General features: G+C 53.7%; 1 protein-coding gene across 1 annotated transcript in view; it reads left to right on the top strand.

Moving 5' to 3' along the window:
• Window positions 1–23692, top strand: part of LOC140410338 (calsequestrin-1-like) — a 172723-nt gene that overhangs the window by 93305 nt on the left and 55726 nt on the right. The window contains exons 2-3 of the mRNA XM_072498342.1: window positions 13974–14058; window positions 14738–14838. Of these exons, the coding sequence (XP_072354443.1) occupies window positions 13974–14058; window positions 14738–14838 (186 nt within the window). The remainder of the gene's footprint in view (window positions 1–13973; window positions 14059–14737; window positions 14839–23692) is intronic.

Raw genomic sequence — 23692 nt, 5'->3', positions numbered from 1 at the left:
ACCCTCCCAAACTCTACAATCTCCTCCAGCCCCTCCAAACCACCCTATTTCTGTAACTCCAGCCCCTACAACTCTCCCTATCTCTGTAACCTCCTCCAGTCCCTACAACCCTCCCTATCACTGTAACCTCCTACAGCCCCTACAACCCTCCCTATCTCTGTAACCTCCTCCAGCCCCTTCAACTCTCCCTATCTCTGTAACCTCCTCCAGCCCTACAAACCTCCCTATCCCTGTAACCTCCTCCAGCCCCTACAACTCTCCCTATCTCTGTAACCTCCTCCATCCCCTACAACCCTCCCTATCTCTGCAATCTCCTCCAGCCCCTAAACCTTCCATGTCTCTGTAACCTCCTCCAGTCCCTACAACACTCCCTATCTCTGGAACATCCTCCAGCCTCTACAACCCTCCCTATCTCTGTAACCTCCTCCAGCCCCTAAACCTTCCCTATCTCTGTAACCTCCGCCAGTCCCTACAATCCTCCCTATCTCTGTCACCTCCTCCAGCCCCTACAACCCTCCTATCTCTGTAACCTCCTCCAGCCCTTACAACCCTCCCTAGCTCTGTAACCTCCTCCAGTCCCTACAAAACTCCCTATCCCTGTAACATCCTCCACCCCCTACAACTCTCCCAATCTCTGTAACCTCCTCCAGCCCCTCCAACTCACCATTTCTGTATACCCTCCTCCAGCGCCTACAACCCTCCCTTATCCCTGTAACCTCCTTCAGCCCTTACAACCCTCCCTATCTCTGTAACATTCTCCAGCCCCTAAAATCCTCCCTATCTCTATAACCTTCTCCAGTCCCTACAATCCTTCCTATCTCTCTAACCTCCTGCAGCCCCTAAAACCCTCGCTATCTCTGTAACCTCCTCAATCCCCTACAACCCTCCCTATCCCTGTAACCTCCTCCAGCCCCTACAATCCTCCTTATCTCTGTAACCTCCTCAGCCCATACAACCCGCCCTATCTCTGTAACCTCCTCCAGCCCCGACAACCCTCCCTATCTCTGTGACCTCCTCCAGCCCCTACAACCCTCCCTATTTCTGTAACCTCCTCCAGCCCCTACAACCCTCCCTATCTCTGTAACCTCCTCCAACCCCAACAACCCTCCCTATCTCTGTAACCTCCTCCAGCCCCTACAACCCTCCTATCTCTGTAACCTCCTCCAGCCCTTACAACCCTCCCTAGCTCTGTAACCTCCTCCAGTCCCTACAAAACTCCCTATCCCTGTAACATCCTCCACCCCCTACAACTCTCCCTATCTCTGTAACCTCCTCCAGCCCCTCCAACTCACCATTTCTGTATACCCTCCTCCAGCGCCTACAACCCTCCCTTATCCCTGTAACCTCCTTCAGCCCTTACAACCCTCCCTATCTCTGTAACATTCTCCAGCCCCTAGAATCCTCCCTATCTCTATAACCTCCTCCAGGCGCTCCAACCCTCTCTATTTCTGTAACCTCCTCCAGCCCCTACAATCCTCCCTATCTCTGTAACCTCCTCCTGCCCCTACAACCCTCCCTATCTCTGTAACGTCATCCAGCCTCTCCAACCCTCCCTATCTCTGTAACCTCCTCCAGCCCCTACAACTCTCCCTATCTCTGTAACCTCCTCCAGCCTCCACAACCCTCCCTATCTCTGTAACCTCCTCCAGCCCCTACAACCCTCCATATATCTGTAACCTCCTCCAGCCCCTACAACCCTCTCTATCTCTGTAAGCGGCTCCAGCCTCTACAACCCTACCTTTCTCTGTGCCCTCCGCAGCCACTACAATCCTCCCTATCCCTGTAACCTCCTCCAGCCCCTATAACCCACCCTATCTCTGTAAACTCCTTTAGCCCCTCCAACCCTCCCTATTTCTGTAACCTCCTCCATCCCATACAACCCTCCCGACCTCTGTAACCTCCTCCAGCCACTACAACCCTCCCTGTCCCTGTAACCTCCTCCAGCCCTTACAACCCTCCCTATCTCTGTAACTTCCTCCAGCTCCTCCAACCCTCCCTATCTCTGTAACCTCCTCCAAACCCACCAACCCTCCCTATCTCTGTAACCTCCTCAAGCCCCTATAACCCTCCCTATCTCTGTAATCTCCTCCAAACCTCTCTATTTCTGTAACCTCCCCCAGCCCCTACAATTCTCCCTATCTCTGTAACCTCCTCCAGTCCCTACAACCCTCCCTATCACTGTAACCTCCTCAAGCCCCTACAACCCTCCCTATCTCTGTCACCTCCTCCAGCCCCTACAACCCTCCCTATCCCTGTAACCTCCTCCAGCCCCTGCAACTCTCCCTATCTCTGTAACCTCCTCCAGCCCCTACAACCCTCCCTATCCCTGTAACCTCCTCCAGCCCCTTCAACTCTCCCTATCTCTGTCACCTCCTCCAGCCCTACAAACCTCCCTATCCCTGTAACCTCCTCCAGCCCCTACAACTCTCCCTATCTCTGTAACCTCCTCCAGCCCCTGCAACTCTCCCGATCTCTGTAACCTCCTCCAGCCCCTACAAACCTCTCAATCTCTGTAAGCGGCTCCAGCCTCTACAAACCTACCTTTCTCTGTGCCCTCCTCCAGCCCCTACAATCCTCCCTATCTCTGTAACCTCCTCCAGCCCCTATAACCTACCCTAGCTCTGTAACCTCCTCCAGCCCCTCCAACCCTCCCTATTTCTTTAACCTCCTCCATACCATACAATCCTCCCGACCTCTGTAACCTCCACCAGCCACTACAACCCTCCCTGTACCTGTAACCTCCTCCAGCCCCTACAACCCTCCCTATCTCTGTAACGTCCTCCAGCTCCTCCAACCCTTCCTATCTCTGTAACCTCCTCCAAACCCTCCAAGCCTCTCTATTTCTGTAACCTCCTCCAGCCTCTACAATCCTCCCTATTTCTGTTATCTCCTCCAGCCCCTTAAACCCTCTCTATCTCTGGAACCTCTTCCAGCCCTTACAACCCTCCCTATCTCTGTAACCTCCTCCAGCCCCTACAAACCTCCCGATCTCTGTAACCTCCTCCAGCCCCTTCAACTCTCCCTATCGCTGGAACCTCCTCCAGCACCTAGAATCCTCCCTATCTCTGTAACCTCCTCCAGCCCCTACAACCCTCCCTATCTCTGTAACCTCCTTCAGCCCTTACAACTCTCCCTATCTTTGTAACATTCTCCAGCCCCTAGAATCCTCCCGATCTCTATAACCTCCTCCAGGCCCTCCAACCCTCTCTATTTCTGTAACCTCCTCCAGCCCCTACAATCCTCCATATCTCTGTAACCTCCTCCAGCCCCTAAAATCCTCCCTACCTCTGTAACCTCCTCCAGCTACTACAACCCTCCCTATCTCTGTAACGTCGTCCAGCCTCTCCAACCCTCCCTATCTCTGTAACCTCCACCAGCCCCTACAAATCTCCCTATCTCTGTAACCTCCTCCAGCCTCCACAACCCTCCCTATCTCTGTAACCTCCTCCAACCCCTACAACCCTCCCTATATCTGTAACCTCCTCCAGCACCTACAACCCTCTCTATCTCTGTAAGCGGCTCCAGCCTCTACAACCCTACCTTTCTCTGTGCCCTCCGCAGCCCCTACAATCCTCCCTATCTCTGTAACCTCCTCCAGCCCCTATAACCCACCCTATCTCTGTAACCTCCTTTATCCCCTCCAACCCTCCCTATTTCTGTAACCTCCTCCATCCCATACAACCCTCCCGACCTCTGTAACCTCCTCCAGCCACTACAACCCTGCCTGTCCCTGTAACCTCCTCCAGCCCCTACAACCCTCCCTATCTCTGTAACTTTCTCCAGCTCCTCCAACCCTCCCTATCTCTGTAACCTCCTCCAAACCCTCCAACCCTCCGTTTCTCTGTAACCTCCTCAAGCCCCTATAACCCTCCCTATCACTGTAAACTCCTCCAGCCCCTACAACCCTCCCTATCTCTGTCACCTCCTCCAGCCCCTACAACCCTCCCTATCACTGTAAACTCCTCCAGCCCCTACAACCCTCCCTATCTCTGTAACCTCCTCCAGTCCCTCCAACCCTCCCTATCACTGTAAACTCCTCCAGCCCCTACAACCCTTCCGATCTCTGTCACCTCCTCCAGCCCCTACAACCCTCCCTATCCCTGTAACCTCCTCCAGCCCCTTCAACTCTCCCTATCTCTGTAACCTCCTCCAGCCCTACAAACCTCCCTATCCCTGTAACCTCCTCCAGCCCCTACAACTCTCCCTATCTCTGTAACCTCCTCCAGCCCCTACAACTCTCCCTATCTCTGTAACCTCCTCCAGCCCCTACAACCCTCTCAATCTCTGTAAGCGGCTCCAGCCTCCACAACCCTACCTTTCTCTGTGCCCTCCTCCAGCCCCTACAATCCTCCCTATTTCTGTAACCTCCTCCAGCCCCTATAACCCACCCTATCTCTGTAACCTTCTCCAGCCCCTCCAACCCTCCCTATTTCTTTAACCTCCTCCATCCCATACAACCCTCCCGACCTCTGTAACCTCCTCCAGCCACTACAACCCTCCCTGTCCCTGTAACCTCCTCCAGCCACTACAACCCTCCCTATCTCTGTAACTTCCTCCAGCTCCTTCAACCCTTGCTATCTCTGTAACCTCCTCCAAACCCTCCAAGCCTCTCTATTTATGTAACCTCCTCCAGCCCCTACAATCCTCCCTATTTCTGTAACCTCCTCCAGCCCCTACAACCCTCCCGATCTCTGTAACCTCCTCCAGCCCCTTCAACACTCCCTATCCCTGTAACCTCCTCCAACCCCTACAACCCTCCTTATCTCTGTAACCTCCTCCAGCCCTTACAACCCTCCCTATCTCTGTAACCTCCTCCAGCCCCTACAACCCTCCCGATCTCTGTAACCTCCTCCAGCCCCTTCAACACTCCCTATCCCTGTAATCTCCTCCAACCCCTACAACCCTCCTTATCTCTGTAACCTCCTCCAGCCCATTCAACCCTCCCTATCCCTGTAACCTCCTCCAACCCCTACAACCATCCTTATCTCTATAACCTCCTCCAGTCCCTACAACCCTCCCTATCCCTGTAACATCCTCCAGCCCCTCCAACTCACCATTTCTGTATAACCTCCTCCAGCCCCTCCAACTCTCCCTATCTCTGTAACCTCCTCCTGCCCCTACAACCCTCCCTATCTCTGTAACATTCTCCAGCCCCTAAAATCCTCCCAATCTCTATAACCTCCTCCAGTGCCTCCAACTCACCATTTCTGTATAACCTCCTCCAGCCGCTACAACCCTCCCTATATCAACAATCTCCTCCAGCCCCTCCAACCCTCCCTGTCTCTGTTACCTCCTCCAACACCTCCAACCCTCGCTATTTCTGTAACCTCCTTCAGCCCCTACAACTCTCCCTATCTCTGTATCCTCCTCCAGCCCCTAAAATCCTCCCTATCTCTGTTAACCTCCAGTCCCTACAAACCCCCCCTAACTCTGTAACCTCCTCTAGCCCCTACAACCCTCTCTATCTCTGTAACCTCCTCCAGCCCCTACAACCCTCCCTATCTCTGTAAACTCCGCCAGCCCTTACAACCCACCCGATCTCCGAAACCTCCTCCAGCCCCTACAACCCTCCCTATCCCTGTTTCCTCCTCCAGCCGCTACAACCCTCCCTATCTCTGTAACCTCCTCCAGCCCCTAAGCCTTCCCTATCTCTGTAACCTCCACCAGTCCCTACAACCCTCCCTATCTCTGGAACCTCCTCCAGCCCCTACAACCCTCCCTATCTCTGTAACCTCCTCCAGCCCCAAAACCTTGCCTATCTCTGTAACCTCCACCAGTCCCTACAACCCTCCCTATCTCTGGAACCGACTCCAGCCCCTACAACCCTCCCTATCTCTGTAACCTCCTCCAACACTCTCTATTTCTGTAACCTCCTCCAGCCCCTATAACCCTCTCTATCTCTGTAACCTCCTCCAGCCCCTAGAACCCTCCCTATCTCTGTAACATTCTCCAGCCCCTAAAATCCTCCCAATCTCTATAACCTCCTCCAGTGCCTACAACCCTCCCAATCCCTGTAACCTCCTCCAGCCCCTCCAAATCGCCATTTCTGTATAACCTCCTCCAGCCCCTACAACCCTCCCTATCTCTGTAACATTCTCCAGCCCCTAAAATCCTCCCAATCTCTATAACCTCCTCCAGCACCTCCGACCCTCCCTGTCTCTGTTACCTCCTCCAACACCTCCAACCCTCGCTATTTCTGTAACCTCCTTCAGCCCCTACAACTCTCCCTATCTCTGTATCCTCCTCCAGCCCCTAAAATCCTCCCTATCTCTGTAAACCTCCACTCCCTACAACCCCCCCTAACTCTGTAACCTCCTCTAGCCCCTACAACCCTCTCTATCTCAGTAACCTCCTCCAGCCCCTACAACCCTCCCTTTCTCTGTAATCTCCTCCAGCCCTTACAACCCACCCGATCACTGAAACCTCCTCCAACCCCTACAACACTCCCTATCTCTGTAACCTCCTCCAGCCCCTCCAACTCACCATTACTGTATATCCTACTCCAGCCCCTACAGCCCTCCCTATCTCTGTAACCTCCTCCAGCCCCTATAACCCTCCCTATCTCTGTAAACTCCTCCAACCCTCTCTATTTCTGTAACCTCCTCCAGCCCCTTCAATTCTCCCTATCTCTGTTATCTGCTCCAGCCCTTACAACCCTTCCTATCTCTGTAACCTCCTCCGGCCCCTACAACCCTCCCTATCTCTGTAACCTCTTCCAGTCCCTACAAACCTCCCTATCCCTGTAACATCCTCCAGCCCCTCCATCTCATCATTTCTGTATAACCTCCTCCAGCCCCTACAAACCTCCCTATCCCTGTAACCTGCTCCAGCCCCTACCACCCTCCCTATCTCTGTAACCTCCTCCAGCCACTACAAACCTCCCTATCCCTGTAACCTCCTCCAGCCCCTACAACTCTCCCTATCTCTGTAACCTCCTCCAGCCCCTACAACTCTCCCTATCTCTGTAACCTCCTCCAGCCCCTACAACCCTCCCTATCTCTGTAAACTCCGCCAGTCCTTACAACCCACCCGATCTCCGAAACCTCCTCCAGCCCCTACAAATCTCCCTATCCCTGTAACCTCCTCCAGCCGCTACAATTCTCCATATCTCTGTAACCTCCTCCAGCCCCTACAACCCTCCCTATCTCTGTAACGTCGTCCAGCCTCTCCAACCCTCCCTATCTCTGTAACCTCCTCCAGCCCCTACAACTCTCCCTATCTCTGTAACCTCCTCCAGCCTCCACAACCCTCCCTATATCTGTAACCTCCTCCAGCACCTACAACCCTCTCTATCTCCGTAAGCGGCTCCAGCCTCTACAACCCTCCCTATCTCTGTAACCTCCTCCAGCCCCTATAACCCACCCTATCTCAGTAACCTCCTTTATCCCCTCCAACCCTCCCTATTTCTGTAACCTCCTCCATCCCATACAACCCTCCCGACCTCTGTAACCTCCTCCAGCCACTACAACCCTGCCTGTCCCTGTAACCTCCTCCAGCCCCTACAACCCTCCCTATCTCTGTAACTTTCTCCAGCTCCTCCAACCCTCCCTCTCTCTGTAACCTCCTCCAAACCCTCCAACCCTCCGTTTCTCTGTAACCTCCTCCAGCCCTACAAACCTCCCTATCCCTGTAACCTCCTCCAGCCCCTACAACTCTCCCTATCTCTGTCACCTCCTCCAGCCCCTACAACCCTCCCTATCCCTGTAACCTCCTCCAGCCCCTGCAACTCTCCCTATCTCTGTAACCTCCTCCAGCCCCTGCAACCCTCCCTATCTCTGTAACCTCCTCCAGCCCCTTCAACTCTCCCTATCTCTGTAACCTCCTCCAGCCCTACAAACCTCCCTATCCCTGTAACCTCCTCCAGCCCCTACAACTCTCCCTATCTCTGTAACCTCCTCCAGCCCCTACAACTCTCCCTATCTCTGTAACCTCCTCCAGCCCCTACAACCCTCTCAATCTCTGTAAGCGGCTCCAGCCTCCACAACCCTACCTTTCTCTGTGCCCTCCTCCAGCCCCTACAATCCTCCCTATCTCTGTAACCTCCTCCAGCCCCTATAACCCACCCTCTCTCTGTAACCTCCTCCAGCCCCTCCAACCCTCCCTATTTCTTTAACCTCCTCCATCCCATACAACCCTCCCGACCTCTGTAACCTCCTCCAGCCACTACAACCCTCCCTGTCCCTGTAACCTCCTCCAGCCACTACAACCCTCCCTATCTCTGTAACTTCCTCCAGCTCCTTCAACCCTTGCTATCTCTGTAACCTCCTCCAAACACTCCAAGCCTCTCTATTTATGTAACCTCCTCCAGCCCCTACAATCCTCCCTATTTCTGTTATCTCCTCCAGCCCCTTTAACCCTCTCTATCTCTGTAACCTCCTCCAGCCCCTATAACCCACCCTATCTCTGTAACCTCCCCCAGCCCCAAAACCTTGCCTATCTCTGTAACCTCCACCAGTCCCTACAACCCTCCCTATCTCTGGAACCTCCTCCAGCCCCTACAACCCTCCCTATCTCTGTAACCTCCTCCAACACTCTCTATTTCTGTAACCTCCTCCAGCCCCTATAACCCTCTCTATCTCTGTAACCTCCTCCAGCCCCTACAACCCTCCCTATCTCTGTAACATTCTCCAGCCCCTAAAATCCTCCCAATCTCTATAACCTCCTCCAGTGCCTACAACCCTCCCAATCCCTGTAACCTCCTCCAGCCCCTCCAACTCGCCATTTCTGTATAACCTCCTCCAGCCGCTACAATTCTCCCTATATCAACAATCTCCTCCAGCCCCTCCGACCCTCCCTGTCTCTGTTACCTCCTCCAACACCTCCAACCCTCGCTATTTCTGTAACCTCCTTCAGCCCCTACAACTCTCCCTATCTCTGTATCCTCCTCCAGCCCCTAAAATCCTCCCTATCTCTGTAAACCTCCACTCCCTACAACACCCCCTAACTCTGTAACCTCCTCTAGCCCCTACAACCCTCTCTATCTCAGTAACCTCCTCCAGCCCCTACAACCCTCCCTTTCTCTGTAATCTCCTCCAGCCCTTACAACCCACCCGATAACTGAAACCTCCTCCAACCCCAACAACACTCCCTATCCCTGTAACCTCCTCCAGCCCCTCCAACTCACCATTACTGTGTAACCTCCTCCAGCCCCAACAACCCTCCCTATCTCTACAATATCCTCCAGCCCCTCCAAACCTCCCTATCTCTGTAACATTCTCCAGCCCCTAAAATCCTCCCTATCTCTGTAACCTCCTCCAGCCCCTACAATCATCCCTATCTCTGTAACCTCCTCCAGCCCCTACAACCCTCCCTAACTCTGTAACCTCCTCTTGGTCCTACAATCTTCCCTATCTCTGTAACCTCGTCCAGCCCCTACAGCCCTCCCTATCTCTGTAACCTCCTCCAGCCCCTACAACCCTCCCTATCTCTGTCACCTCCTGCAGCCTCCGCAACCCTCCCTATCTCTGTAACCTCCTCCAGCCCCTGCAACCCTCCCTATCTCTGTAACCTCCTCCAGCCTCCACAACCCTCCCGATCTCTGTAACCTCCTCCAGCCGCTACAACCCTCTCTTTCTCTGTAACCTCCTCCAGCCCCTACAACTCTCCCTATCTCTGTAACCTCCTCCAGCCCATACAATTCTCCCTATCTCTGTAACCTCCTCCAGACACTCCAACCCTCCCTATCTCTGTAACCTCCTCTAGCCCCTACAACTCTCCCTATCTCTGTAACCTCCTCCAGCCCATACAATTCTCCCTATCTCTGTAACCTCCTCCAGACCCTACAACCCTCCCTATCTCTGCAACCTCTCCAGACCCTACATCACTCCCTATCTCTGTAACCTCCTCCAGACCCTACAACCCTCCCTATCTCTACAATCTCCTACAGCCCCTCCAAACCTCCCTATCTCTGTAACCTCTTCCAACCTCTAAAACCCTCCCTATCCCTGTAACCTCCTCCAGCCCCTACAACTCTCCCTATCTCTGTAACCTCCTCCAGCCCCTACAACGCTCCCTATCTCTGTCACCTCCTCCAGTCCCTACAAAACTCCCTATCTCTGGAACCTCCTCCAGCCCCTCCAACTCACCATTTCTGCATAACCTCCTCCACCCCCTGCAACTCTCCCTACCTCTGTAACCTCCTCCAGCCCCTCCAACTCACCATTTCTGTATAACCTCCTCCAGCCCCTTCAATTCTCCCTATCTCTGTTATCGCCTCCAGCCCTTACAACCCTTCCTATCTCTGTAACCTCCTCCGGCCCCTACAACCCTCCCTATCTCTGTAACCTCTTCCAGTCCCTACAAACCTCCCTATCCCTGTAACATCCTCCAGCCCCTCCAACTCACTATTTCTGTATAACCTCCTCCAGCCCCTACAAACCTCCCTATCCCTGTAACCTCCTCCAGCCCCTACCACCCTCCCTATCTCTGTAACCTCCTCCAGCCACTACAAACCTCCCTATCCATGTAACCTCCTCCAGCCCCTACAACCCTTCCTATCTCTACAATATCCTCCAGCCCCTCCAAACCTCCCTATCCCTGTAACTTCCTCCAGCCCCTACAACTCTCCCTATCTCTGTAACTACCTCCAGCCCCTACAACCCTCCCTATCTCTGTAACCTCCTCCAGCCACTACAAACCTCACTATCCCTGTAACATCCTCCACCCCTCCAACTCACCATTTCTGTATAACCTCCTCCAGCCCCTGCAATCCTCCCTATCTCTGTAACCTCCTCCAGCCCCTACAACCCTATCTCTGTAACCACGAACAGCCGCTAAAACCCTCCCTATCTCTGTAACCTCCTCCAGCCCCTACAACCCTCCCTATCTCTGTAACCTCCTCCAGCCCCTACAAACCTCCCTATCCCTGTAACCTCCTCCTGCCCCTACAACTCTCCCTATCTCTGTAACCTCCTTCAGCCCCTACAACCCTCCCTATCTCTGTAACCTCCACCAGTCCCTAAAACCCTCCCTATCTCTGGAACCTCTCCAGCCCCTACAACCCTCCCTATCTCTGGAACCTCCTCCAGCCCCTACAACCCTCCCTATCTCTGTAACCTCCTCCAGCCCCTACAACCCTCCCTATCTCTGTAAACTCCTCCAACCCTCTCTATTTCTGTAACCTCCTCCAGCCCCTTCAATTCTCCCTATCTCTGTTATCGCCTCCAGCCCTTACAACCCTTCCTATCTCTGTAACCTCCTCCGGCCCCTACAACCCTCCCTATCTCTGTAACCTCTTCCAGTCCCTACAAACCTCCCTATCCCTGTAACATCCTCCAGCCCCTCCAACTCACCATTTCTGTATAACCTCCTCCAGCCCCTACAAACCTCCCTATCCCTGTAACCTCCTCCAGCCCCTACCACCCTCCCTATCTCTGTAACCTCCTCCAGCCACTACAAACCTCCCTATCCATGTAACCTCCTCCAGCCCCTACAACCCTTCCTATCTCTACAATATCCTCCAGCCCCTCCAAACCTCCCTATCCCTGTAACTTCCTCCAGCCCCTACAACTCTCCCTATCTCTGTAACTACCTCCAGCCCCTACAACCCTCCCTATCTCTGTAACCTCCTCCAGCCACTACAAACCTCACTATCCCTGTAACATCCTCCAGCCCCTCCAACTCACCATTTCTGTATAACCTCCTCCAGCCCCTGCAATCCTCCCTATCTCTGTAACCTCCTCCAGCCCCTACAACCCTATCTCTGTAACCACGAACAGCCGCTAAAACCCTCCCTATCTCTGTAACCTCCTCCAGCCCCTACAACCCTCCCTATCTCTGTAACCTCCTCCAGCCCCTACAAACCTCCCTATCCCTGTAACCTCCTCCTGCCCCTACAACTCTCCCTATCTCTGTAACCTCCTTCAGCCCCTACAACCCTCCCTATCTCTGTAACCTCCTCCAGCCCCTTCAACTCTGCCTATCTCTGTAACCTCCTCCAGCCCCTACAACTCTCCCTATCTCTGTAACCTCCTTCTACCCTTACAACTCTCCCTATCTCTGCAACATCCTCCAGCCCCTACAACCATCCCTATCTCTGTAACCTCCTCCAGTCCCTACAAAACTCCCTATCTCTGTAACCTCCTCCAGCCCCTCCAACTCACCATTTCTGCATAACCTCCTCCACCCCCTACAACTCTCCCTATCTCTGTAACCTCCTTCAGCCCTGACAACTCTCCCTATCTCTGTAACATTCTCCAGCCCCTAAAATCCTCCCTATCTCTGTAACCTCCTCCAGGCCCTCCAACCCTCTCTATTTCTGTAACCTCCTCCAGCCCCTACAATCCTCCCTATCTCTGTAACCTCCTCCAGCCCCTACAACCCTCCCTATCTCGGTGCCCTCCTGCAGCCCCTACAATCCTCCCTATCTCTGTTACCTCCTCCAGCCCCTACAGCCCTCCGTATCGCTGTAACCTGCTCCAGCCCCTACAACCCTCCCTATCTCTGTAACCTCCTCCAGCCCCTACAACCCTCCCTATATCTGTATCCTCCTCCAGCCCCTACAACCCTCTCTATCTCTGTAAGCTGCTCCAGCCCCTACAACCCTCCCTTTCTCTGTAACCTCCTCCAGCCCCTACAATCCTCCCTATCTCTGTCACCTCCTCCAGCCTCCGCAACCCTCCCTATCTCTGTAACCTCCTCCAGCCTCCACAACCCTCCCGATCTCTGTAACCTCCTCCAGCCCTACAATCCTCCCTCTCTCTGTAACCTCCTTCAGCCCCTACAACCCCCCCCCCCTATATCTGTAACCTCCTCCAGCCTCCGCAACCCTTCCTATCTCTGTCACCTCCTCCAGCCTCCGCAACCCTCCCTATCTCTGTAACCTCCTCCAGCCTCCACAACCCTCCCGATCTCTGTAACCACCTCCAGCCCCTACAACCCTCTCTTTCTCTGTAACCTCCTCCAGCCCCTCCTACCCTCCCGATCTCTGTAACCTCCTCCAGCCCCTACAACCCTCCCTATCTCTGTAACCTCCTCCAGCCCCTACAATCCTCCCAATCTCTGTCACCTCCTCCAGCCCTTACAACCCTCCCTCTCTCTGTAACCTCCTCCAGCCCCTACAACCCTCCCTATCTCTGTAACCTCCTCCAGCCCCTACAACCCTCCCTATCTCTGTAACCTCCTCCAGCCCCTACAACCCTCCCTATCTCTGTAACCTCCTCCATCCTCTACAACCCTTCCTATCCCTGTAACCTCCTCCAGCCCCCACAACCCTCCCGATCTCTGGAGTTATGAAGTGGAAATGGTGATGCACTGGTATTATCTAATAATCCAGAGACCCGGGGCAGTGCTCGAGGAACCCGGGTTCAAATCCCATTACCACGAGATGGTAACATTTGAATTTAGTCTGAAATCTGGAATTCGAAGTCTGATGATGACCATTAAACCATTGTCGATTGTGGTAAAAATGGTGGCACAGTAGTTAGCACTGCTGCCTCACAGTGGCAGAGACCCAGGTTCAATTACGGCCTCGGGTGACTGTGCGGAGTCCGCACATTCTCCCTGTGTGTGCGTGGGTTTCCTCCAGGTGCTCCGGTTTCCTCCCACAGTCCAAAGATGTGCAGGTTAGGTGGATTGGCCATGATAAAGTGTCCAAAGATTAGGTGGGGTTACTGGGTTACGGGGTAGGGTGGAGGCGTGGGCTTGGGGAGGGTGCTCTTTCCAAGGTCCGCTGCAGACTCGATGGGCCGAATGGCCTCCTTCTGCACTGTAATTGCTATGATCCCGTGATTTCATATTGTTTCCATGTCATGCCCCCATTGTGTCCGTGTTGTACTTGTGTTCAGTCTATGTTGTGTCTGTATTGGTTCCATGTTTGTTCTGGGTTGGGTCCATGTTGTGTTCATGTTCTGTCCATTTGGTGAAAGTTGGGTTCAAGGGGCAGGTGGTGGGATTTGGAGATCTGCAGTTGATAAAAAAGCATTTGTGTTTGTCCCCTCCTCCTCCCCCTCCCGCCATCGCGCTGCTCCCACCAGTTAGCCGCCCAGGTGCTAGAGGATGAGAATGTTGGCTTTGGGCTTGTTGATGCTGAGGAAGATGAAGCTGTGGCCAAGAAACTGGGTGAGTCAACACTCTGCCTTTCTCTTCATCGATGGAAAGGTCCGGTCGGAGGAGGAGAGGGAGGAAGGGGAAGAGGGAGGGAGAGTGTGGGAGAGGGAGAAGGAGGGAGGGAGAATGGGAGAGATTGGAGAGGGAGAGAAAGAGGAAGTAGGAGAAGGAGGGAGGAGAGAGAGGGAGGGTTGGGAGAGGGGGAGAAATAGGAAGTGGGAGAAGGAGTGAGGAGAGAGGGGGACGAAGAAGGAGGAGGAGGAGAGGGAGAGAGAGGGAGAAGGAGGGAGGGAGGGTGTGTGAGAGGGAGAAGGAGAAGGCAGAGGGAGAGGGTGGGAGCAGAGAGGGAGGGGAGAGGGAGGGATGGAGGGAAAGAGCGAGAGGGAGAGGGAGTGAGACCGGGAGAGGGAGGGGAGAGAAGGGGAAGAAGGTGAGGGGGAGAGGGAGGGAGGGAGGAGGATAGGGGAGGACCAGCAAGGGGAGGGCAGGCTGGAGGAGAGGAGAAAGGTTCGGAGAGGGGAAGGGTGAGGGCAAACAAGGGGAGGAGAGGGGAGGAGAGGTGTAGTGTGGTCTCTCCCTCGCCCAGCCAGACTGACAGAGTGAAGACCAGTGGTTTTGGCTCGTGGGACTGGGATATTAGAAGGCCCTTCCATTGAAGTCACAGTCAATCCTTGCCCCATTCCTGTACCAGGTTTGTCGGAGGAAGGCAGCATTTACGTTTTCAAAGAAGACGATGTGATTGAATACGATGGAGAGATGGCTTCAGACACGGTCGTGGAGTTCATCCTCGATGTAAGTAAAGGTCCTTTCTCGTGATATTAAACAACGGGAATGGGTGGGGCAGGATGGGGAGGAGCTGTGGCAGGGAATCAGAGACTGGGAATTCTGCGGCGAGTAACTCACCTCCTGACTCCTCAAAGCCTGTCCATGCCTACAAGACACAAGTCAGGAGTGCAATGGAATACGCCCCACCAGTCTGAATGAGCACTGAAGGACAGAGGGATCTGGGTGTACAGGTTCACAGGTCACTGAAAGGGGCAACACAGGTGGAGAAGGTAGTCAAGAAGGCATACGGTATGCTTGCCTTCATTGGCCGGAGCATTGAGTATAAGAATTGGCAAGTCATGTTGCAGCTGTATAGAACCTAAGTTAGGCCACACTTGGAGTATCGTGTTCAATTCTGGTCACACTACCAGAAGGATGTGGAGGCTTTGGAGAGGGTGCAGAAGAGAATTACCAGAATGTTGCCTGGTCTGGAGGGCATTAGCTATGAGGAGAGATTGGATAAACTTTGTTTGTTCTCACTAGAGCAATGTGGTTGAGGGGCCGATGAATGCAAGCTTGGCGTATGCCTTCTTGAATGCCTTCTTGAATACCTTCTCCACCTGCGTTGCCCCTTTCAGTGACCTGTCGACGTGTACACCCAGATAGAAGACATGGGAGAAGCTTTTTCCAGCAATATTACTGCTGGCAATAAATGTTCACCCCCACCTATCACTCTCATGAAAGAATAATTAAAAGTCCATTCTCCATATCCCTCAGTTAGACCACACTGGGAGCACTGTGCACAGTTCTGGTCTCCATATCCCTCGGTTAGACCACACTGGGAGCACTGTGCACAGTTCTGGTCTCCATATACCTCGGTTAGACCACACTGGGAGCACTATGCACAGTTTTGGTCTCCATATCCCTCAGTTAGACCACACTGGGTGCACTATTCACAGTTCTGGTCTCCATATCCCTCGGTTAGTCCACACTGGGAGCACTGTGCACAGTTCTCGTCTCCGTGTCCCTCGGTTAGACCACAGTGGGAGCACTGTGCACAGTTGTGGTCTCCATGTCCCTCTGTTAGACCACACTGGGAACACTGTGCACAGTTCTGGTCTCTATATGCCTCAGGAAGAACCCACTGGGAGCACTGTGCACAGTTCTAACCTCCATATCCCTCAGTTCGACCACACTTGGAGCACTGTGCACATTTCTGATCTACATATCCATCGCTTAGACCACACTGGGAGCACTGTGCACAGTTCTGGTCTCCATATCCCACAGTTAGACCACACTGGGAGCACTGTGCACAGTTCTGGTCTCCATAACCCTCGGTTAGACCACACTGGGAGCACTGTGCACAGTTCTGGTCTCCATGTCCCTCGGTTAGACCACACTGGGAGCACTGTGCACAGTTCTGGTCTCCATGTCCCTCGGTTAGACCACACTTGGAGCACTGTGCACAGTTCTGGTCTCCATATCCCTCGGTTAGACCACACTGGGAGCACTGTGCACAGTTCTGGTCTCCATATACCTCGGTTACACCACAGTGGGAGCACCGTGCACAGTTCTGGTCTCCAAATCCCTCGGTTAGACCACACTGGGAGCTCTGTGCACAGTTCTGGTCCACATATCCCTCGGTTAGACCACACTGGGAGCACTCTGCACAGTTCTGGTCTCCATATCCCTCGGTTAGACCACACTTCGAGCACTGTGCACAGTTCTGGGCTCCATATCCCTCGGTTAGACCACAATGGGAGCACTGTGCACCGTTCTGGTCTCCATATCCCTCGGTTAGACCACACTGGGAGCACTCTGCACAGTTCTGGTCTCCATATCCCTCAGTTAGATCACACTAGGAGCGCTGTGCACAGTTCTGGTCTCCATATCCTTCGGTTAGACCACACTGGGAGCACTGTGCACAGTTCTGGTCTTCATGTCACTCGGTTAGACCACACTTGGAGCACTGTGCACAGTTCTGGTATCCATATCCCTCGGTTAGACCACACTGGGAGCACTCTGCACAGTTCTGGTCTCCATATCCCTCGGTTAGACCACACTTCGAGCACTGTGCACAGTTCTGGTCACCATATCCCTCGGTTAGACCACACTGGGAGCACTGTGCACAGTTCTGGTCTCCATATCCCTCGGTTAGACCAGACTGGGAGCACTCTGCACAGTTCTGGTCTCCATCACCCTCGGTTAGACCACACTGGGAGCACTGTGCACAGTTCTGGTCTCCATAACCCTCGATTAGACCACACTGGGAGCACTGTGCACAGTCCTGGTCTCCATATCCCTCGGTTACACCACACTGGAAGCACTGTGCACAGTTCTGGTCTCCATCACCCTCGGTTAGACCACACTGGGAGCACTGTGCACAGTTCTGGTCTCCATAACCCTCAGTTAGACCACACTGGGAGCACTGTGCACAGTTCTGGTCTCCATAACCCTCGGTTAGACCACACTGGGAGCACTGTGCACAGTTCTGGTCTCCATATCCCTCGGTTAGACCACACTGGGAGCACTCTGCACAGTTCTGGTCTCCATATACCTCGGATAGACCACACTGGGAGCTCTGTGCACAGTTCTGGTCTCCATGTCCCTCGGTTAGACCACACTGGGAGCACTCTGCACAGTTCTGGTCTCCATATCCCTCGGTTAGACCATACTGGGAGCACTGTGCACAGTTCTGGTCTTCATGTCACTCGGTTAGACCACACTTGGAGCACTGTGCACAGTTCTGGTCTCCATATCCCTCGGTTAGACCACACTGGGAGCACTCTGCACAGTTCTGGTCTCCATATCCCTCGGTTAGACCACACTTCGAGCACTGTGCACAGTTCTGGTCTCCATATCCCTCGGTTAGACCACACTGGGAGCACTGTGCACAGTTCTGGTCTCCATATCCCTCGGTTAGACCAGACTGGGAGCACTCTGCACAGTTCTGGTCTCCATATCCCTCAGTTAGATCACACTAGGAGCACTGTGCACAGTTCTGGTCTCCATATCCTTCGGTTACAGCACACTGGGAGCACTGTGCACAGTTCTGGTCTCCATAACCCTCGGTTAGACTACACTGGGAGCACTGTGCACAGTCCTGGTCTCCATATCCCTCGGTTACACCACACTGGGAGCACTGTGCACAGTTCTGGTCTCCATCACCCTCGGTTAGACCACACTGGGAGCACTGTGCACAGTTCTGGTCTCCATAACCCTCAGTTAGACCACACTGGGAGCACTGTGCACAGTTCTGGTCTCCATAACCCTCGGTTAGACCACACTGGGAGCACTGTGCACAGTTCTGGTCTCCATAACCCTCAGTTAGACCACACTGGGAGCACTGTGCACAGTTCTGGTCTCCATATCCCTCGGTTAGACCACACTGGGAGCACTGTGCACAGTTCTGGTCTCCATGTCCCTCGGTTAGACCACACTGGGAGCACTGTGCACAGTTCTGGTCTTCATGTCCCTCGGTTAGACCACACTTGGAGCACTGTGCACAGTTCTGGTATCCATATCCCTCGGTTAGACCACACTGGGAGCACTCTGCACAGTTCTGGTCTCCATATCCCTCGGTTAGACCACACTTTGAGCATTGTGCACAGTTCTGGTCTCCATATCCCTCGGTTAGACCACACTGGGAGCACTGTGCACAGTTCTGGTCTCCATATCCCTCGGTTAGACCAGACTGGGAGCACTCTGCACAGTTCTGGTCTCCATATCCCTCAGTTAGATCACACTAGGAGCACTGTGCACAGTTCTGGTCTCCATATCCTTCGGTTACAACACACTGGGAGCACTGTGCACAGTTCTGGTCTCCATAACCCTCGGTTAGACCACACTGGCAGCACTGTGCACAGTTCTGGTCTCCATATCCCTCGGTTACACCACACTGGGAGCACTGTGCACAGTTCTGGTCTCCATCACCCTCGGTTAGACCACACTGGGAGCACTGTGCACAGCTCTGGTCTCCATAACCCTCAGTAAGACCACACAGGGAGCACTGTGCACAGTTCTGGTCTCCATAACCCTCGGTTAGACCACACTGGGAGCACTGTGCACAGTTCTGGTCTCCATAACCCTCAGTTAGACCACACTGGGAGCACTGTGCACAGTTCTGGTCTCCATATCCCTCGGTTAGACCACACTGGGAGCACTGTGCACAGTTCTGGTCTCCATGTCCCTCGGTTAGACCACACTGGGAGCACTGTGCACAGTTCTGGTCTTCATGTCACTCGGTTAGACCACACTTGGAGCACTGTGCACAGTTCTGGTATCCATATCCCTCGGTTAGACCACACTGGGAGCACTCTGCACAGTTCTGGTCTCCATATCCCTCGGTTAGACCACACTTCGAACATTGTGCACAGTTCTGGTCTCCATATCCCTCGGTTAGACCACACTGGGAGCACTGTGCACAGTTCTGGTCTCCATATCCCTCGGTTAGACCAGACTGGGAACACTCTGCACAGTTCTGGTCTCCATATCCCTCAGTTAGATCACACTAGGAGCACTGTGCACAGTTCTGGTCTCCATATCCTTCGGTTACACCACACTGGGAGCACTGTGCACAGTTCTGGTCTCCATAACCCTCGGTTAGACCACACTGGGAGCACTGTGCACAGTTCTGGTCTCCATATCCCTCGGTTACACCACACTGGGAGCACTGTGCACAGTTCTGGTCTCCATCACCCTCGGTTAGACCACACTGGGAGCACTGTGCACAGTTCTGGTCTCCATAACCCTCGGTTAGACCACACTGGCAGCACTGTGCACAGTTCTGGTCTCCATATCCCTCGGTTACACCACACTGGGAGCACTGTGCACAGTTCTGGTCTCCATCACCCTCGGTTAGACCACACTGGGAGCACTGTGCACAGCTCTGGTCTCCATAACCCTCAGTAAGACCACACAGGGAGCACTGTGCACAGTTCTGGTCTCCATAACCCTCGGTTAGACCACACTGGGAGCACTGTGCACAGTTCTGGTCTCCATAGCCCTCAGTTAGACCACACTGGGAGCACTGTGCACAGTTCTGGTCTCCATATCCCTCGGTTAGACCACACTGGGAGCACTGTGCACAGTTCTGGTCTCCATGTCCCTCGGTTAGACCACACTGGGAGCACTGTGCACAGTTCTGGTCTTCATGTCACTCGGTTAGACCACACTTGGAGCACTGTGCACAGTTCTGGTATCCATATCCCTCGGTTAGACCACACTGGGAGCACTCTGCACAGTTCTGGTCTCCATATCCCTCGGTTAGACCACACTTCGAACATTGTGCACAGTTCTGGTCTCCATATCCCTCGGTTAGACCACACTGGGAGCACTGTGCACAGTTCTGGTCTCCATATCCCTCGGTTAGACCAGACTGGGAACACTCTGCACAGTTCTGGTCTCCATATCCCTCAGTTAGATCACACTAGGAGCACTGTGCACAGTTCTGGTCTCCATATCCTTCGGTTACACCACACTGGGAGCACTGTGCACAGTTCTGGTCTCCATAACCCTCGGTTAGACCACACTGGGAGCACTGTGCACAGTTCTGGTCTCCATATCCCTCGGTTACACCACACTGGGAGCACTGTGCACAGTTCTGGTCTCCATCACCCTCGGTTAGACCACACTGGGAGCACTGTGCACAGTTCTGGTCTCCATAACCCTCAGTTAGACCACACTGGGAGCACTGTGCACAGTTCTGGTCTCCATCACCCTCGGTTAGACCACACTGGGAGCACTGTGCACAGTTCTGGTCTCCATAACCCTCAGTTAGACCACACTGGGAGCACTGTGCACAGTTCTGGTCTCCATAACCCTCGGTTAGACCACACTGGGAGCACTGTGCACAGTTCTGGTCTCCATAACCCTCAGTTAGACCACACTGGGAGCACTGTGCACAGTTCTGGTCTCCATATCCCTTGGTTAGGCCACACTGGGAGCACTGTGCACAGTTCTGGTATCCATATCCCTCAGTTAGACCACACTGGGAGCACTCTGCACAGTTCTGGTCTCCATGTCCCTCGGTTAGACCACACTTGGAGCAGTGTCTACAGTTCACTTCTGGTCTCCACATCCCTCGGTTAGACCCCACTGGGAGCACTGTGCACAGTTCTGGTCTCCATATCCCTCGGTCAGACCACACTGGGAGCACTGTGCACAGTTCTGGTCTCCATATCCCTCGTTTAGATCACACCTGGAGCACTGTGCACAGTTCTGGTCTCCATATCCCTCGGTTAGACCACACTTGGAGCACTGTGCAAAGTTCTGGTCTCCATATCCCTCGGTTCGACCTCACTTGGAGCACTGTGCACAATTCTGGTCTCCATATCCCTCGGTAAGATCACACTAGGAGCACTGTGCACAGTTCTGGTCTCCATATCCCTCGGTTACACCACACTGGGAGCACTGCGCACAGTTCTGGTCTTCATATCCCTCGGTTAGACCACACTGGGAGCACTGCGCACAGTTCTGGTCTCCATAACCCTCAGTTAGACCACACTGGGAGCACTGTGCACAGTTCTGGTCTCCATCACCATCGGTTAGACCACACTGGGAGCACTGTGCACAGTTCTGGTCTCCATAACCCTCAGTTAGACCACACTGGGAGCACTGTGCACAGTTCTGGTCTCCATGTCCCTCGGTTAGACCACACTTGGAGCACTGTCTACAGTTCAGTTCTGGTCTCCACATCCCTCGGTTAGACCACACTGGGAGCACTGTGCACAGTTCTGGTCTCCATATCCCTCAGTTAGACCAGACGTGGAGCACTGTGCACAGTTCTGGTCTCCATATCCCTCGTTTAGATCACACTTGGAGCACTGTGCACAGTTCAGGTCTCCAAATCCCTCGGTTAGACCACACTGGGAGCACTGTGCACAGTTCTGGTCTCCATATCCCTCGATTAGACCACACTTGGAGCACTGTGCACAGTACTGGTCTCCATATCCCTAGGTTCGACCTCACTTGGAGCACTGTGCACAATTCTGGTCTCCATATCCCTCGGTTAGACCACACTGGGAGCACTGTGCACAGTTCTGGTTTCCATATCCCTCAGTTTGATCATACTAGGAGCACTGTGCACAGTTCTGGTCTCATGTCCCTCGGTTACACCACACTGGGAGCACTGTGCACAGTTCTGGTCTCCATATCCCTCGGTTAGACCACACAGGGAGCACTGTGCACAGTTCTGCTCTCCATAACCCTTGGTTAGACCACACTGGGAGCACTGTGAACAGTTCTGGTCTCCATATCCCTCGGTTCGACCTCACTTGCAGCACTGTGCACAATTCTGGTCTCCATATCCCTCGGTTCGACCACACTGGGAGCACTGCACACAGTTCTGGTCTCCATAACCCTCAGTTAGACCACACTGGGAGCACTGTGCACAGTTCTGGTCTCCATCACCATCGGTTAGACCACACTGGGAGCACTGTGCACAGTTCTGGTCTCCATATCCCTCAATTAGACCACATTTGGAGCACTGTGCACAGTTCTGATCCCCATATCCCTTGGTTAGACCACACTGGGAGCACGGTGCACAGTTCTGGTCTCCATGTCCCTCGGTTAGACCACACTGGGAGCACTGTGCACAGTTCTGGTCTCCATATCCCTCGGTTAGAACACACTGGGAGCACTGTGCACAGTTCTGGTCTCCATGTCCCTCGGTTAGACCACACTTGGAGTACTGTCTACAGTTCAGTTCTGGTCTCCACATCCCTCGGTTAGACCACACTGGGAGCACTGTGCACAGTTCTGGTCTCCATACCCCTCGGTTAGACCACATTTGGAGCAATGTGCACAGTTCTGGTCTCCATATCCCTCAGTTAGACAAGACTCGGAGCACTGTGCACAATTCTGGTCTCCATATCCCTCGGTTCGACCACACTGGGAGCACTGTGTACAGTTCTGGTCTCCATATCCCTCGATTAGACCACACTGGGAGCACTGTGCACAGTTCTGGTCTCCATATCCCTCAATCAGACCACATTTGGAGCTCTGTGCACAGTTCTGATCCCCATATCCCTCGGTTACACCACACTGGGAGCACGGAGCACAGTCCTGATCTCCATATCCCTCGGTTAGATCACACTGGGAGCACTGTGCGCTGCTCTGATCTCCATATCTCTCAGTTAGACCACACTGGGAACACTGTGTAGAATTCTGGTCTCCATATCCCTCGGTTAGGCCACACTGGGAGCACTGTGCACAGTTCTGATCTCCATATCTCTCAGTTAGACCACACTGGGAGCACTGTGTAGAATTCTGCTCTCCATACCCCTCGGTTCGGCCACACTGGGAGCACTGTGCACAGTTCTGGTCTCCATATCCCTCGGTTCGACCACACTGGGAGCACTGCATACAGTTCTGGTCTCCATATCCCTCGGTTAGACCACACTGGGAGCACTCTGCACAGTTCTGGTCTCCATATCCCTCGGTTAGATCACACTAGGAGCACTGTGCACAGTTCTGGTCTCCATATCCCTCGGTTAGACCACACTGGGAGCACTGTGCACAGTTCTGGTCTCCATATCCCTCGGTTACGCCACACTGGGAGCACTGCGGACAGTTCTGGTCTCCATATCCCTTGGTTAGACCACACTGGGGGCACTGTGCACAGTTCTGGTCTCAATATCCCTCGTTTAGACCACACTGGGAGCACTCTGCACAGTTCTGGTCTCCATATCCCTCGATTAGATCACACTAGGAGCATTCTGCACAGTTCTGGTCTCCATATCCCTCGGTTTGACCACACTGGGAGCACTGTGTACAGTTCTGGTCTCCTTATCCCTCAATTAGACCACACTTGGAGCACTGTGCATAGTTCTGGTCTCCATATCCCTCGGTAGACCACACTGGGGGCACTGTGCACAGTTCT

The sequence above is a fragment of the Scyliorhinus torazame genome, chromosome 4 (assembly GCF_047496885.1).
Source record: "Scyliorhinus torazame isolate Kashiwa2021f chromosome 4, sScyTor2.1, whole genome shotgun sequence".
NCBI classification, from domain to species: domain Eukaryota; kingdom Metazoa; phylum Chordata; class Chondrichthyes; order Carcharhiniformes; family Scyliorhinidae; genus Scyliorhinus; species Scyliorhinus torazame.
The sequence above is the reverse complement of the archived record's forward strand: the minus strand, read 5'-3'. Positions and strand labels throughout refer to the sequence as shown.